Here is a 14214-nt window from a genome sequence, read left to right as displayed (position 1 = left end):
ACATAATTGTAAAAAAGTCTCTTTATATGTAATATATAATGTGACTTTCAAAAATATATAAATATAAAAGGGGTTTCCAATAAGAGTGGTATGCTTTTTTTTGCAAACATTTGTTAATTCATGTTTTTATATTTAATGTTCTTCGATGAGCCCCATTTAGAGTTTTAATTTTAGCAGCTCGCTAGGGGTACGCTATATCTCCCATGCGACTTCCATATAACATGCGATTTTCAAACTTCCGGTTGCTTTATGTCGTACAAATCGGGCAATGAGCTATTGTTATTAAGCTATTTGCAATCTCAATAATTATTGCCCAAAAAAACACGTACAAATTTTCATAAACAAAATGTTCAATGTTTTGCTCTAAAAGCAGCAGCAGGCCATGTGCAATATATCTCGATAAAATAATTTGCGAAATTTGCATTTTTTGTATATATATTTAAATTTTTACACATCAAAAACCATATGGCTTCGTTTCCGGTTTGCTCTGAAATTCCTCTGTTTCGGAATTGATGAAAATGTCTCCCAAAAATCGAAAGAAGTCCAAATAGTGGGATAATTTTCAGGTTTGTGTCTTTGGTGCAAAATATCCCCAGAGAACGTAAATGAATAGAGAAGGAGCAAATGTTAAATGAAATCTTTTTGAGTACTAATTTGTAATTCCAGATGAGGGAACATCGAAAAATATAACTTCGAAAAAGAAAAATACACCACACAATGTGCTAAATGCTATAAATCTCTGGCGCAATGTTAGCTGTGCTTTTAAAAGGGAATATCGAAAATGTGCAAATTCGAAAATTCAATTACACCACGTTATAGAATGGGGAAAAATTAAAATTAAATTTAAATAAATTTAATAAAAAAGGTTTATAAAAATAAAAAATAATATCAAAAAATATCTGTAGGATGTGCAAAAATATTTGATGCTACAATAAGGAAGTGTGTAATATGAGCCACAATGTGGTTACATTATTATAACTGAAAGTAATTGCCTAATGTGTGAACTTAAGCCAGAGAACTTAAATGAACTTGTTTTAAGTTCTCTGCTTAAACAGCTATCAGTTTTAAGTTGTTTCAATTTGCCGATTTGTATGTGTATTTGTATTCTCGAAATTGGCTTTCCTTCATTCGCATGCCCAAATATATTTTTCAGGATTCGCACATACAAGTAGATGCTCGTATTCGCATTGAGCTCTCCTCAAAAGTATGACCGTGGTCGCTTTAGCCACTATTTTATTCCCACATCCGCGGAGTATTTTCCTATTCGATGTTGTATTTTTCGATGTTCTCTCATGTGAAAACTACAAATGAGTACTCAAAAAGATTTGATTTAACATTTTAGCCTTCTCCACTCTTTAAAATTCACTGCAAAAAACATGGAAGAAACCGTAAAACGGAGAACATGAAGAAAGAAACTGGGCAAACTGTGATCGCCACACTAGCACCAGTGATAGAACTTCTTGTGTGGAATGCCACCATAAACACAATACAACAAAAACCATAACAAGAAGAAGCAGAGAATGCCGAATTTAATGTTTAATATTCTTTTCATTTATTTCAATTAAATTTTACGTCAATTTAATTATAATATTTATCCATACAATTATTAATAATATTTACATCTTTCCTCATCGCACACAAAACATCTACATTCTTTGAAATTATCTTTTAAATTTCTCAATTTTTTGTTATGCCTTGGTATATTAAATTTTCTTCATTTAAGATTTTAGAACTCGTGTTTACTAATACCTCTATACATAGTGTGTGTGTGGGTTGTTTGTATAATCTTTATGGTGTTTAATAAATTTTTTATATTATATAATTTACAACTTGTAGTAGATACGTATGCACAGAAGTACATAGTACATATATTAATGTACATACATACGCATAAGTTTGTATATATAGTATATTGTTTGTATATCTCTTTGCAGCATTGAAAATCGATTCGAAATTATATAAATTCTATGTATCTATGGTTTAGGATTTAACGACTTTAAAGACGATGGAACTCAGCGAGATTTATTTACATATGTCTATATCTTTTTGTATTTTTGTTTGCTTGTATGTATGTATATCTATGTGCTGGTTCAATGAATTTAGATACTTCCAGGTCCAGAACCAGAACCAGAACCAGTTAAGTGATTGGTTGGTGATTATATTCGTAGGTATTTTACTTTTCAAGTATTTTCTATATATGTTTCTAAACTTTTTAACAATTACACTTATAGTCTGAAATTTTGCTATTTTTATTCATTTAGGGATTAGGGAATATTTCTTTTTCGCATCGGTCATAACTACAATAATTTTTAGATTTATTTTGCTATTACGATTATTATTCAACTCCCATACATACACATGATCGCACTACTGCTTAGGAATCCTAGTCTTATTTATGCGAACGTAATTGTCCGACATTGGTGCACAACAGACATTTGTTGTATGCATAATTGTAACATTTTCGCACTGGAGTTTGTGCAGCTGAATTTTGCCCGCCCTTCCACTCCCGACGTGTCACTCCAGCTACAAGCTGCTAAGGAATGACAGACAGATAACGAAAACTGCTAGAGGCAATAAACAAAAGAAAAACTCAAATCTCTGTGGAACTCTTTAGTAGAAACAAAAACGTTCAGAACTGCATTTGTTTTCAACTAAGAACATGATGAGTAATGAACAATAAATTGAAATTTTGCTAAGTGAATGAAAGCGGATACTGAAATCTAAAATAAATGTCAGTCATTCCGAAGAAAGCTGTGAAAAAGCACTACGCCGCTGTAAAAATATAATATTTTCGAAAGTGGACGCTCGTCAAGTCAAAACCAAAAATTAAACTGTTTAATTTGTTGTATGAAAAAAATAACAGAAAATTTATTGTATTTCCTTGTAGTTTCTTTGTTTATAAAATTAAAGAGAAACTTTTTGCATGTTACAACTTAAAACGTATGTATGTATTGATAATATTGAAACTTATTTAGTTTGTATTTTTAAATTATTTATGCAAGTATGTATATATATATATACATATAGGTGTATATATATGCATTTATATTTGTATATTTATCTTTCTTATGCAATAGGGCGAGTGCAAATTTTTTTCACTTACGCACTTCTGTTCTAATATTCATAAATATGTATGTATATAAATATACATATTCTGATTTTAATATTATACACTAACTTTATTAACTTGTTTTCGCTTCAACAGCTCGGTTCATTCACTACTACTAGATATTACAGTATCCTTCTTATTTCAATTAATTCATTATTTTTTAACTTTTTTATATTTATTTGACAAACGCAACTTTGGGTGCTTTGCATTTAATGATTTTCATTTGTTCTAACACTATAATAAAAACTAATTTTATGAATAACTGTACATTAATTTAACATACTTATTTATGTGTATTTTATTTAATAGACACTACTACTATTATCTCGTAAATAATTAGTTACATCAACGCTTAATATTACTAATAATTTATATTTATATATGCATATATGTATATATATGTATGTTTGTATATATGTAGATAATTTACACTCTATTTTAATATTTTACAACGTTATTCATTACCAAAGATACAATTAATAAAAGTGGGAAAGGGTAGACATGTTATATTATAGAATCCCGTTAGGATTATCTTATAATTACTTTTATTTACTTATTTCTTTTGTTTTATATATGTACATTTTTTTTTTACTTTTTCCTTGTGATAGTTTTCCAATTAGAACAAACAAAAATTGAAATAAAGCTAAAAAGTTGAATAATAAACAAAACGTTTTATGCAAACAAGCTGACAACAATACAAAAAGGGAAGCAAAACAGACGTCGAATCCGGTTGAAAACACACATTGATTTGTAGAAACTACTCCAAAAGCAAGCAAGGCAAAACGCCATTATACATATGTATAAATTTTGGTATATTCATGCTATTGGAGCACTCTCTATGTATTCTTCACAAGGCACAGAAGATTACCTGTTACGGCAAACAAACAAAATTGTGCGCCTTACAAGAGATAATTGTGCATACGAAACGAATGTATTTGTATATCATAAATGGCAGTGATGAAATTAGATAAAGTTAGCGAAATGGGAACTTTTTTTCTTATTTTCTTTTCAGTAACAATTTAAAGGAAAACGAAAGGCTTCACAAGTGAAAATTTAAAATTCATAACTGTGCAATGAGCGTTAAACCCAAGTAATTCACTGGAACCTTTGGGCTCTATGCAAATTTCAGCTGTTGTATAATTGCGCATTTGCATTTCTTAAACAATATTTATATTATGTATGAATGTATGTAAGACTACAAGTAGCTTTCAGTATTAGTTTTAGTTTCCCTTATGTTTTTCTGTTTTTGGCATTTGAACTTACATTGTAACAAGCATCTAAGGGCATTCTCAGAACCTCATAATTGTTAGTAAATTAATCATAAACATAAACACACATTCGCACATAACAAGATCGTGCATTCCGGATTGAAACTCGCTTAGAAAATGCATATTTCAAGCGTTTACTAATAGCAAACGACGTAGCGAAATTGCATCTCCATTGCGTCAACGTTTTCGGCTAAGCATAACCCAACATATATTTGATGCCCGCTTGAATTCATAAGAGTGTCCTTACAATTGCCTCACTCTACTCTAACTCCTTCTCAATGGGATTTTACACAATCTTATAAACTCAAGCTCATCGATACCGTTTTCTAGTTGGGACTGGAATTTTCAAAAACGGACGTGTGCTGTATAGCCGTCAGTTTTGTTACCTTTTTGATTGTTATGCACACATATACATAGACAAGGCATATTGAAGTCATTTCTGTTTTAAATGATTTGCAAACAAAAAATGGGAACAAAAATGGGAATTTACATATGCTTTGTCTGCCAATTATTGTTGTTGGAAATAAAGCATAAAATTAAGATATAAACTTTCCTTTAGTTTGAGATCAAATATATAAATTACGAATTTCATTGTTGATATCCATAAAATTAGTTTAATGTTTTACTCTCACTAAAATTATTATAATTACTTCATACTTTTTTCAAATCTGCACTACGAAAACACTAAGGAAATTTTTACCCGTAAAACTATTGCGGTGTCAAAAACAAATAAATGTATGATATATAATTAATTAGACAAAAACTAAAGAGGTATTCACAAAGCTTATAACAATTTGCTTAAAAGCATAAAAATAAAATTTCTATACATTTTTAACAAGTTCATATACTTATAATTTTTTTTGTTGTTTGTTTTGTATTATTTGCGTCTTTTGCTTCATTTTTGTGTGTTTTTTTAGTTGAGTGCACGAATTACGAATACCTCTTTTGGAATATTTGCACGCACTTCCGTAATATTATATGGGGTTTGCTTGCTTGCTCTCAATATTTGGTGTGTCAAGTTGGATGCGTTGCTATTGCGCCAGCTTGAGCATTTGTCAGTGGCGTTAGTGAGTAGTGAGTTTTTCATATCGTTTCTTATTGTATGTACAAGATTTTTTGATGCATAAGGACCTGGGAATTATTTCACATTATTCTTCGCATGCTACTGCTAGAAAACAGTAAATTGTACTCTGCCTTCGCAATCTGAGAATGTATGCATTCAGTTTTCGCGAATCTTCACGGCTGGTAAATCATGTATTTTTTTCGTATTTAATTATTTCTTTTGGTCATATTTAATGTAGAGTGTTTGTGTTTAAAACACAAAGGTAGTATAAGTCAAACGTCTCAGACCTTCTGCGTATGATTCTGTGAGACAAGGTGTGGCGGTTAAACATGCCACTTGTTTTAAGCCAGCTTATGGCTTTCTTGCATGTGAGTGCCCGTTTAGACAGTTGCGATTACTATTAGCAAATGAGCAATCTCTGCTACTCGGTTCTTCAAATCAGGCGCAGCCCGCTCCAAGTTCTCGTTGGCAAAGTCGCATGATGGAAATATATGCACAACATATGCCGCTTGTTCACTGCCCGGTATTGGAATATTCACTATACCCGCAGCCATTTTCTGCTGCAAGTAGGTAATAAAACCCGTTTGCAAGTTTCGCGATTGCTGCAGGACATCGGCGTGATCACGTCCACAAGGTAGAGCCAAAAGCATGCAATGCTCATTTTCGTACTGTAAAATAAGATCGTTTGAGAAGTTAAAGACATTGTAACTTTCGATTACTATTAATATTGTTATTGCTATACTTGTATGCGCGTGTCAATAATTCAACTTACCTGCATTTTTTTGGCCACACCTTCCAGCTGTGTCTGTTCCAGCCGCATGCGCTGAGCTATGCGCAGTGGTGGAGTGCTGCCGTCGCGATTGCAGGGCAGCGATGCGCGCGCCACAAGTGGGTTTCCGAATACGAAATGCATTTGTACAGCAGCCTGATCTGTCTTCAGTGCTAGAAGTCCTTGCCACATGACTGGATAGCGTTGCAGCAACGTGAGTAGCGAGTCGGCCGCTGGTGGCTGTGCCACAGGGGGATTGGCGTGAGGCGGCGTCGCCACTTGCATATTTCTCGCTTGCACAGTGGCCTGCTGTCCAGCTGGTAAGTTATCTATGTTAGAGTCTAGTGTTAAATATATTTTAATTATGTATTCTTATAAAAGAGTGTGATTATTATAAAGCTCTTACTTGTCATAGCTATGCGTTCCTTTTCACGCTGTGCTTCTCGTTCGCGTTGCTCCCGTTCATGCTCCATCAATTGGGCGGTGTGTAAATGTGCAACTGCTGATGCTGCAGGCGGCACATTCACATTGCTACCTCCCACGTTCGGTGTCGACGTTGACATCTGTGCCGTTGATGCAGCTACGAATGGGCTCGTTGTTCCGGCGCCGGGTGGAGGCACTGCTACTGGCAGTGGTGGACCCACAACACTATGCGCTGCAACTGAACGATGAGCAGGCGGTGGTTCGATGGGCAATTGCCGGCCCGCTTCGTAGAATGATCGCTCGGTGTAATGTGGGTGTGCCAAACGGGTATTATGTACATACACTTGTGCTACTTGTGGCGAATCTGTTCAAATAGTTTATATGTGTGTTAACTCTGGTGACGAACTTAGGTTAGGCAATTCAACTTACCAGTTGCACGATCTTGAGGACTCTGTAGGCCATGTGGTACAGCAATGGTGCGTGGCACGCTACCTGGTCGGCGCAGCTCCAAGGGCGGACTTCCACCGAGCATTTTGTCATCAAACTCACCACGTATTGATGCGTTCATTGTTTCCTGCTGATTTCGTAAGATGTGCTGGTAGATGATAAACGAGTCACGTGGTGGTACTCCACGTATGCCACCCACAGGAAAACTAGATTCGCTCTGTTAATCGAAAGTAAAAAAGTCGTTATTTGCGCTCAAAAATATACAAATTTAAGCAATTAAATTTTAAACTCGTAACAGACAGCGTTAAGAAATATAAAAAAGAAGTCCATTTTACCGGAGTTATGGGCGAAGCCTGCTGGTGCGCGGGTGGTGGACTTTTTGTTGCACGCGAACCAGAAGAACTTGTACAATAACTTCCAATGTCGTGCTGCGTCCACCGAAGAAATATGATAAAGAAGGAACTGCGGTTACTACTTAACTATCTACTTAAGTACATATGGTAAAGCTAGGCTTTACGATCAATATTTTACGCGTTTTCACTTACGCATTTATGTAAGTATGAATGTATTTAAAGCGTTAGTGTTGGCTCACAAATTAAACTTAATTATTGTAATTAAATATCGTAAAATTAAAAGGCAATTATGCGGTGGCACTTACCATGTTTGACTCAAATGGCGGCATGGTCATGCCAGTCGGCAAAAGTAGCGGCGTAACACGAGTTTGACTCTGAGGACTTAACGTTGGAATGCTGGTGCGTAAGCTACTAACGCCTACAAACGGAAATTATGGAAAAGTAAATGTAGTATAGCCTTGATTAAAGTGAAGGTCGTCACATGAGGGTGAAAGACCGCTTGTGTGTTAGCAAACAAAAATTTACCTGGTACGTTGGCACTATTGTGCGGATGCTGTTGTTGTTGCGGTGTAGTCTGTTTGAGCGTCGATGGCGGTGGGCTTGTCACACTGCTGGCCAATATTTGCACTCCCTGCGCTTGCAGTGTTTGCATAGCAGTGATAGTGGGTTTAGCGCCACTAACAACCGGAATGGCACCAGCTTGCAATGGCGGTGATGCCGTCAACTGCTGATGGGCTTGCTGTGCTTGCAGATGCGTTGGTGGTTTGGTTTGCAGCAGCATTGTCGGGTGTTGTAGACCGATAATACCACTTGGTTGCATTACAAGCGGTGATGTTTGTTGTTGTTGTTGTTGTTGTTGAGACTGCATTTTATTGCGACCCTGATGGTGCACTGCCGTCACACCGTGTGGTAACTGAACGTGCGGATTTTGCTGTTGCTGAGTCACCATAGATATACTAACAGGTGGCTGAAGCACAGTTTGTTGCTGTTGTTGTTGTTGCTGCTGCTGTTGTTGTTGGTGATGCTGTTTAATAAGCTGGTGTTGTTGTTGTGGTGTTAGCACAGTTATCTGAGGCTGTTGGTGTTGATGCTGCTGTTGCGACTGTGGCTGTTGGGGTAAGGACGTTGCATACGTTGCTGCATGTTGTGGGGTCTTACCTCCTGGCGTTGCCTGTTGTTGCTGGTGCTGCACTCCTGACGGAACTTCTCCAACTTGCGAACCAACCGGGTCCTTCAAGCTGACAACATGGACTGTTTGTTGGGTCGACAACTGACCTGCATTGGTCGGTTGGCCTTGCTTGATTACGAGTGTCTGCTGTGCCGGTTGTTGAGCGGTTTGTTGTTGTTGTTGTTGCTGATGCTGCAACTGCGGTGAGTTTATATTCGCTGCCACTTGTTGAGAGTTCGTTGGTGGAATATTTACGAGCAACTGTTGCGGCGACGGATGCGGATGCTGCTGCTGCTGCTGCTGCACCGCATGTCGGGTCGTTATTACATTAGATGCAATCGAGTGATTCGAATTGGTTACCAAAATATGTTTCGCCTGCTGTTGATGTATTGACGGTGACGTTGGTTGCTGTGTCTGAGCAACAATGTGGTGTGACTGTGGCAATTGCTGCTGCTGATGTTGTTGCTGCTGCTGATGTTGTTGCTGCTGCATTGTTTTCTGGCTGTTAAGTACGTGTGCTTTTAGGGTAGGCGGGCGCACATTTGATGGCTGGGCGTGCATAACGACCGGACTCTGCTGCACAACAATTGACTGTTTGCTGTTAGCCGAAATCGTCGGTTTTATAGTCGTTTGAGGTTGCACAATTTGTTGCTTTATGATAACGGGTGTTGTCGTTGTCTTTACGACCACACTCACAGCAGATTTGTTCAAAAGGGATATGGGAGTAGTCAACACTTTGGTAGAACCTTCCACTGTCAACGACTTTGTGGAAGCAGTGTGAGAAGCTGAATTGGAAGCAGAAACCGTAACGGTTTGAGCAACCATTTGTGATGTTTGCAAATTGTTTGTATTGCTCGCTGCTTTAGTTAGCAACGCGGCAGTACCGCGAACATCGCTTGATTGCGTAGTGTTCTCGGCCGTGGCTGCCGCAATAGCCGCCTGTACTATTTTCTTCGTGTCCAAAGGCGTTTTATGCATAGTGGCTAATGTTGCTGCTGCTGCGGCTACTGCTGTTGTCCCTGGTAGATTGCCATCTTTGCCATGCTGCAAATTGCCGCCGATTAGTCCCGTTACTGGGTCGACAAGTGCTTTACTTACCATATCGGCGGTTCCACCACTTCTTTTCTGTGTCGTTGGGGCAGATGAGTGACTTGCAGATATGTCGATGCTGGGCAATGACGATGTAGCTGGATTAGTAGTTTTCGAAACACTATTGGCGACAGCGAACGACTCTATCTCTGCTGCGGCGAGCGCTTTCTTTTTCGGGTGCTGCGGCATAACATGATGTAGTTGTTGCTGCATTGGCAGAGACTGCTTCTCACCATGCGTTATGGCCTGTGCAGGAATATGCGTGGATGGAACGGTTTTTGTGGATACTGGTATAGATTGTTGTGATATCGACGCTGTTGTTGCTGTTGGTGGTGCAGCTACAAGAGTTACTTGCAATGGTGCGGAACTGAGTGTATTCGCTGCACTATTCGTGCTGACAGGCAACACTACTTCTTCCTCCAGCTTCGTTGGTGCTGCGATTATCCTTTTATGTTGTTCATCTGTATCACTCGAAGATAGGTCATTCAAGGCGTTGGTGTGTTCAGTGCTCTCTTTTCGATCCTTTGAACGTCGTGGACGGACCATTGCTGGCGATGAGGGTGGTGTTTCCATTCCCGCATCCTTTTTCGAAGCGACGTGCGTTGCGTTGCGTCCAGAGCGTCTGGGCGGAGTTTGTGCGCCTTTCTGCAACAATCCGGCGGTTATGGTATTCCGCACCACATCCTCAATGACGTCGTCAATTGTACAGCGATCTTTCTCTTGTAATCGTCGCGATTTTCTAGTGTTCGCCGCTGTGGTGCTACCTGAATCCATTGAAGTTGCGGATGATGAAGGTATTGCATGTGGTGGCTGCGGATGACCCATTTTCTGTGCTGTTGGTACTGACCCAGACGGGGCCATTGTCCCGGTCGTGGTCGTAGTTGCGGGCATGGAAGTCGCTTGGATTACTTCCATAGTGGGCATATCTGGTAACTGAGCTAGTTGCGCAGTTGGCGATGACGTAGGCGCGGTTGCAGATATTTGGCTTTTACATTTGCTGCTCTCCCTTGGCTCAGATTGAACTGTTGGCGTCACGTGAATGGTTGTTTGTTGCTGCTGAAGCGGTGTCGAAATCATTGTTGTGGCAGACACATCATCCGTAACAGTCAAGTTTTGTTTCTCACTAGCTTTTACGATTGGAGCACTTTGGCCCGGTTTGATAGTTAAAATCAAACGCGGCCTCACATCACTTCCGCTTGGACTACCCACCGAATGTGTGTTATCTTGTGCAACTTTCGTTTCTTCACCAGAATCATCATGGAATTCGTATACATCCGAGTCACCAGCCACAGCTGATGAGGTTCTTGTTATTGCTGCAGCGTTTCGTGGCTGAGTAGGCGCCTTCTTACCAGTGCTAGCTGTATCGAATGTTTCGCCAGCCAAATGCATCTGGGCTGGTTGTTGCTGTTGCTGTAGCAAAATGTTACGCGGTGGACGTCCTTTCCGTCCACGCATTACTGGCGTTACTGTAGCTGGTTTACGTAATCGCGTCTGTACTCCAGATATCTCATTAGGAGCAGCCACCAACTGAGACGATAAAACTGAAGTGACAGCACCACCAGGATGCTTCTTTCCACCGCGTGGCTGACGACCGCGCTTTGCAGTACCACCACGTGTGCTTACACCTAGTCGACCCAAACCGATAGGTCCTTCAGTCATTACATTTGACTGCTTCGTTTCGGTTTCGTCTTCAGTTTCGTGATCTGTGCCAGAGGTTGCTGAAATGGGATTCACCAAGTCTGAAGAAATTAGATTTGTATGTTCCATCGAAACATTATCAATCATTTTTCCACTTTGACCCAATGTTGCATTACCAGTTTTGGTAACGTCGTCAGCAGCCGATGTTGAACGTATACTACTGTTTACCTCAGTTATATTTACCGCTTGTTGGTTTTTAATTGGCATGGAAGCGGATGGCTTATCGGGCTTCGCATCGACCTCCGTGTGTTGAGGAATGGTGGGCAAACTGTGTACATTTTTATTTTCGGGCACATCAACTTTCTTTATAACCGAGTCTAGGGCTTTTACAGTACCTATAGAGATTGCAGCTTCATCGGCGTTAAGCGCAGGCATCGACCGATCTCGTTTCTGTTGAGTAACTGTGCTGAATGTTGTCTTCTCAGCACTTGCGTTGCCTTCAACGCTACAAATTACAGACACATTCTCCGCCAGCTTCTCTGCTGGCTTCTCATGAGCTACCGCCGAAAAAGGTTTCTGTGCTTGTTTATTCAAATCCATTGTATGTATTGGTTTTGTTGCCGTTGTAGATGCTGGCGGCGATGTTGGTGTTGGAGCTGATGCTGGTGTTTTAATATCAACAACATATGACAACTTTGGTGTATTTGACTGAGACACCGGAGTGTTTGTTGTAGTTACTGCCTGCTTGGCTGTTTCTAAAGAGGCTGGACAAGCAGACGGAGATGAAGGTGGAGCTGATAGCTGCAGATTGCTGGCGTTCTGCGAAATCGCGGGCTGCATTTGAGGAATGTACTGCATTCCAGCAACGCTCATTGGGTTTGTTTGCTGTTGCACGGGCGCAGATGTCGTCACTTGCTCCTGTTTTTGTGCGCTTTGCACAGAGCATTGTATAACATTTTGTGATAGATTGCTCACACCTGTTGATCCAGAAATGGCTGGCTGTTGTCCACGTATTATTACCAAATTTTGATGCGTCGGAGTTGATGTGGTATTTGGGGGGCTAACAGCTTGGCGATTCAATGCAATTTGTTGATGTTGTTGATGCGGCTGGTATTGTTGTTGTGCTTGATTTTGTTGTATATTTTGCTGAGTTGGCAGAATTCGTTGGCGCGATTGCTGTTGTTGTTGCTGCACCGTTACCTGTGACGGAATGTGCTTATTTTGTTGTTGTTGCTGTTGTTGCTGTTGATGCTGCAATTTTTGTATTTGTATTATCTGCTGTTGCTGTTGTTGCTGCTGCTGCTGCTGCTGCAATATTTGTTGTTGCATTTGCTGATGGTGTTGTTGACGTTGTTGCTGCTGCTGCTGTTGTATCTGCTGTCTTTGCTGTTGCAACAAGTGTTGCTGTTGCGCATATTTCGGCTGTTGCGGCGGCTGTGATTGTTGTTGTGATTGTGGCTGCTGATGCTGCTGATAATTCGGTGCTTTCGACATTGACTGAATAATTTGCGGCGAATTCCGCTGTTGCTGTGCCTGTTGTGTTTGTATGGTATGTTGTTGTTGTTGCTGTTGTTGAACTGCAGTTGTCTGCTGATGAGTTGCCATATAGGCCCCCTTGGCGCTAGCCTGTCCAGACTGTAATGGCGGCGACATCAACGACTGTTGTGCCTGTTGTGGCTTCACACTCACCACTTTGCTGATGATGGTGGGATGAGCGGGCAATTGTGGCATTTTCTGCACAGTCATTTGTTGCATACCTATAGATTCAATAGCTAGCTTGGCAGATAATTGCGAAGACTGATTACGAGCGTTTGTCACATTCACGTTAATTGGAGTTGGCGACGAACTAGGATTCTTATTACTTCCCACTGCACAACTGCTGTCCATATTCTGCATTTTGTGTGGCGAGTGTACTGTATTGATGATATTGGCATTGCTGCCAACACAGGTAGCTGATTGTTGGGCAGAAATAACAGGACTCCCCGACACATTGGTAGATTGTGAACTTGCGTTGGGCGAATACTGCAGCACATGCGACTGTAGTTGTTGTTGTTGCTGATGCAATGAAGATGAACGTTGTCCGCCAACATGTAACAACAATGGCTGCTGTTGGACTTTTGCTGTTGGCACTGGTGTTGCAATTGTTAGAGCAGTGGGGCTCAGTTGTCGCGTGGGTGTACTACCTCTAGACGTGTTATGTTTCTGTGGACTGAGTGGAGATGGTGAACGCACGTTGATCGTGTAAGTAGGCATAGAGTGACCTGCCATCTGCGTTGATTGCTGTTTCTGTTGTGCTTTAGGTGAGAGAAGAACTTGATGTTCACCCGACGTTGACGGCGTACTACTACCACCATTTCTGGGGGAAATCAATAGATGTGGTATGGCGAAATGGGCTGGCGGTTCCGGAATGCTTATGGTGGGCGGCGTGGTAAGTGCATTCGGCAATGTAGTAACAACGAACGGTCTCTTCTCTTGTTGAACAGATAACGGACTAATATTAGTGGTTGCTGATGATTGTAAAGTCGTGGAAAAAGTTGTTGTTGCAGAAGAAATAGAGCTTGAGCTGGGCTTGTTTTCCGCAAATGAGGTCGTCACAACTGCTCTTGACCTGTCTGGCACCGCGTCGCCGACTGTAGATGTGGATGGCTGCAGACTGATCATAGACGGCAATACAGACTTCACTGGCTGTACAGCTGGTTGGACCAAATTACTTATTGTTGGGGGTTCTAGTTTGGTTGATGGAGGCAAGTTCGCTTTGGCTGCTTTTTCACCAGGTTGAGAACTTGTTTCCAGTTTTGTAATGACTGAGCAGGGTTCATTCTGATCTTCTTGGGCATCTGTACGGAGTGAGCTTGTTGTTTTTTCTGAAGAATGAAAAAGAACAATT

General features: G+C 40.2%; 1 protein-coding gene across 12 annotated transcripts in view; it reads right to left on the bottom strand.

The window, feature by feature from the left end:
- Positions 1 to 1528: 1528 nt before the first annotated feature.
- Positions 1529 to 14214, bottom strand: part of spen (split ends) — a 64140-nt gene continuing 51454 nt past the window's right edge. For 9 of the 12 annotated variants that reach the window (XM_036369475.2, XM_036369480.2, XM_036369489.2 and 6 more), the window contains 7 exons: positions 7958 to 14191; positions 7738 to 7850; positions 7415 to 7507; positions 7062 to 7296; positions 6616 to 6996; positions 6213 to 6550; positions 1529 to 6108 (listed from right to left, as the gene is read on the bottom strand). In XM_036369475.2, the coding sequence (XP_036225368.2) occupies positions 5821 to 6108; positions 6213 to 6550; positions 6616 to 6996; positions 7062 to 7296; positions 7415 to 7507; positions 7738 to 7850; positions 7958 to 14191 (7682 nt within the window). In that variant the 3' untranslated portion in view covers positions 1529 to 5820. The remainder of the gene's footprint in view (positions 6109 to 6212; positions 6551 to 6615; positions 6997 to 7061; positions 7297 to 7414; positions 7508 to 7737; positions 7851 to 7957; positions 14192 to 14214) is intronic. The other 3 variants (XM_070106960.1, XM_036369476.2, XM_070106961.1) reach the window with 3 other exon arrangements.

This window comes from Bactrocera oleae, chromosome 3, assembly GCF_042242935.1.
Source record: "Bactrocera oleae isolate idBacOlea1 chromosome 3, idBacOlea1, whole genome shotgun sequence".
Taxonomy (NCBI): domain Eukaryota; kingdom Metazoa; phylum Arthropoda; class Insecta; order Diptera; family Tephritidae; genus Bactrocera; species Bactrocera oleae.
This window is presented reverse-complemented; position numbering and strand designations above follow the sequence as displayed.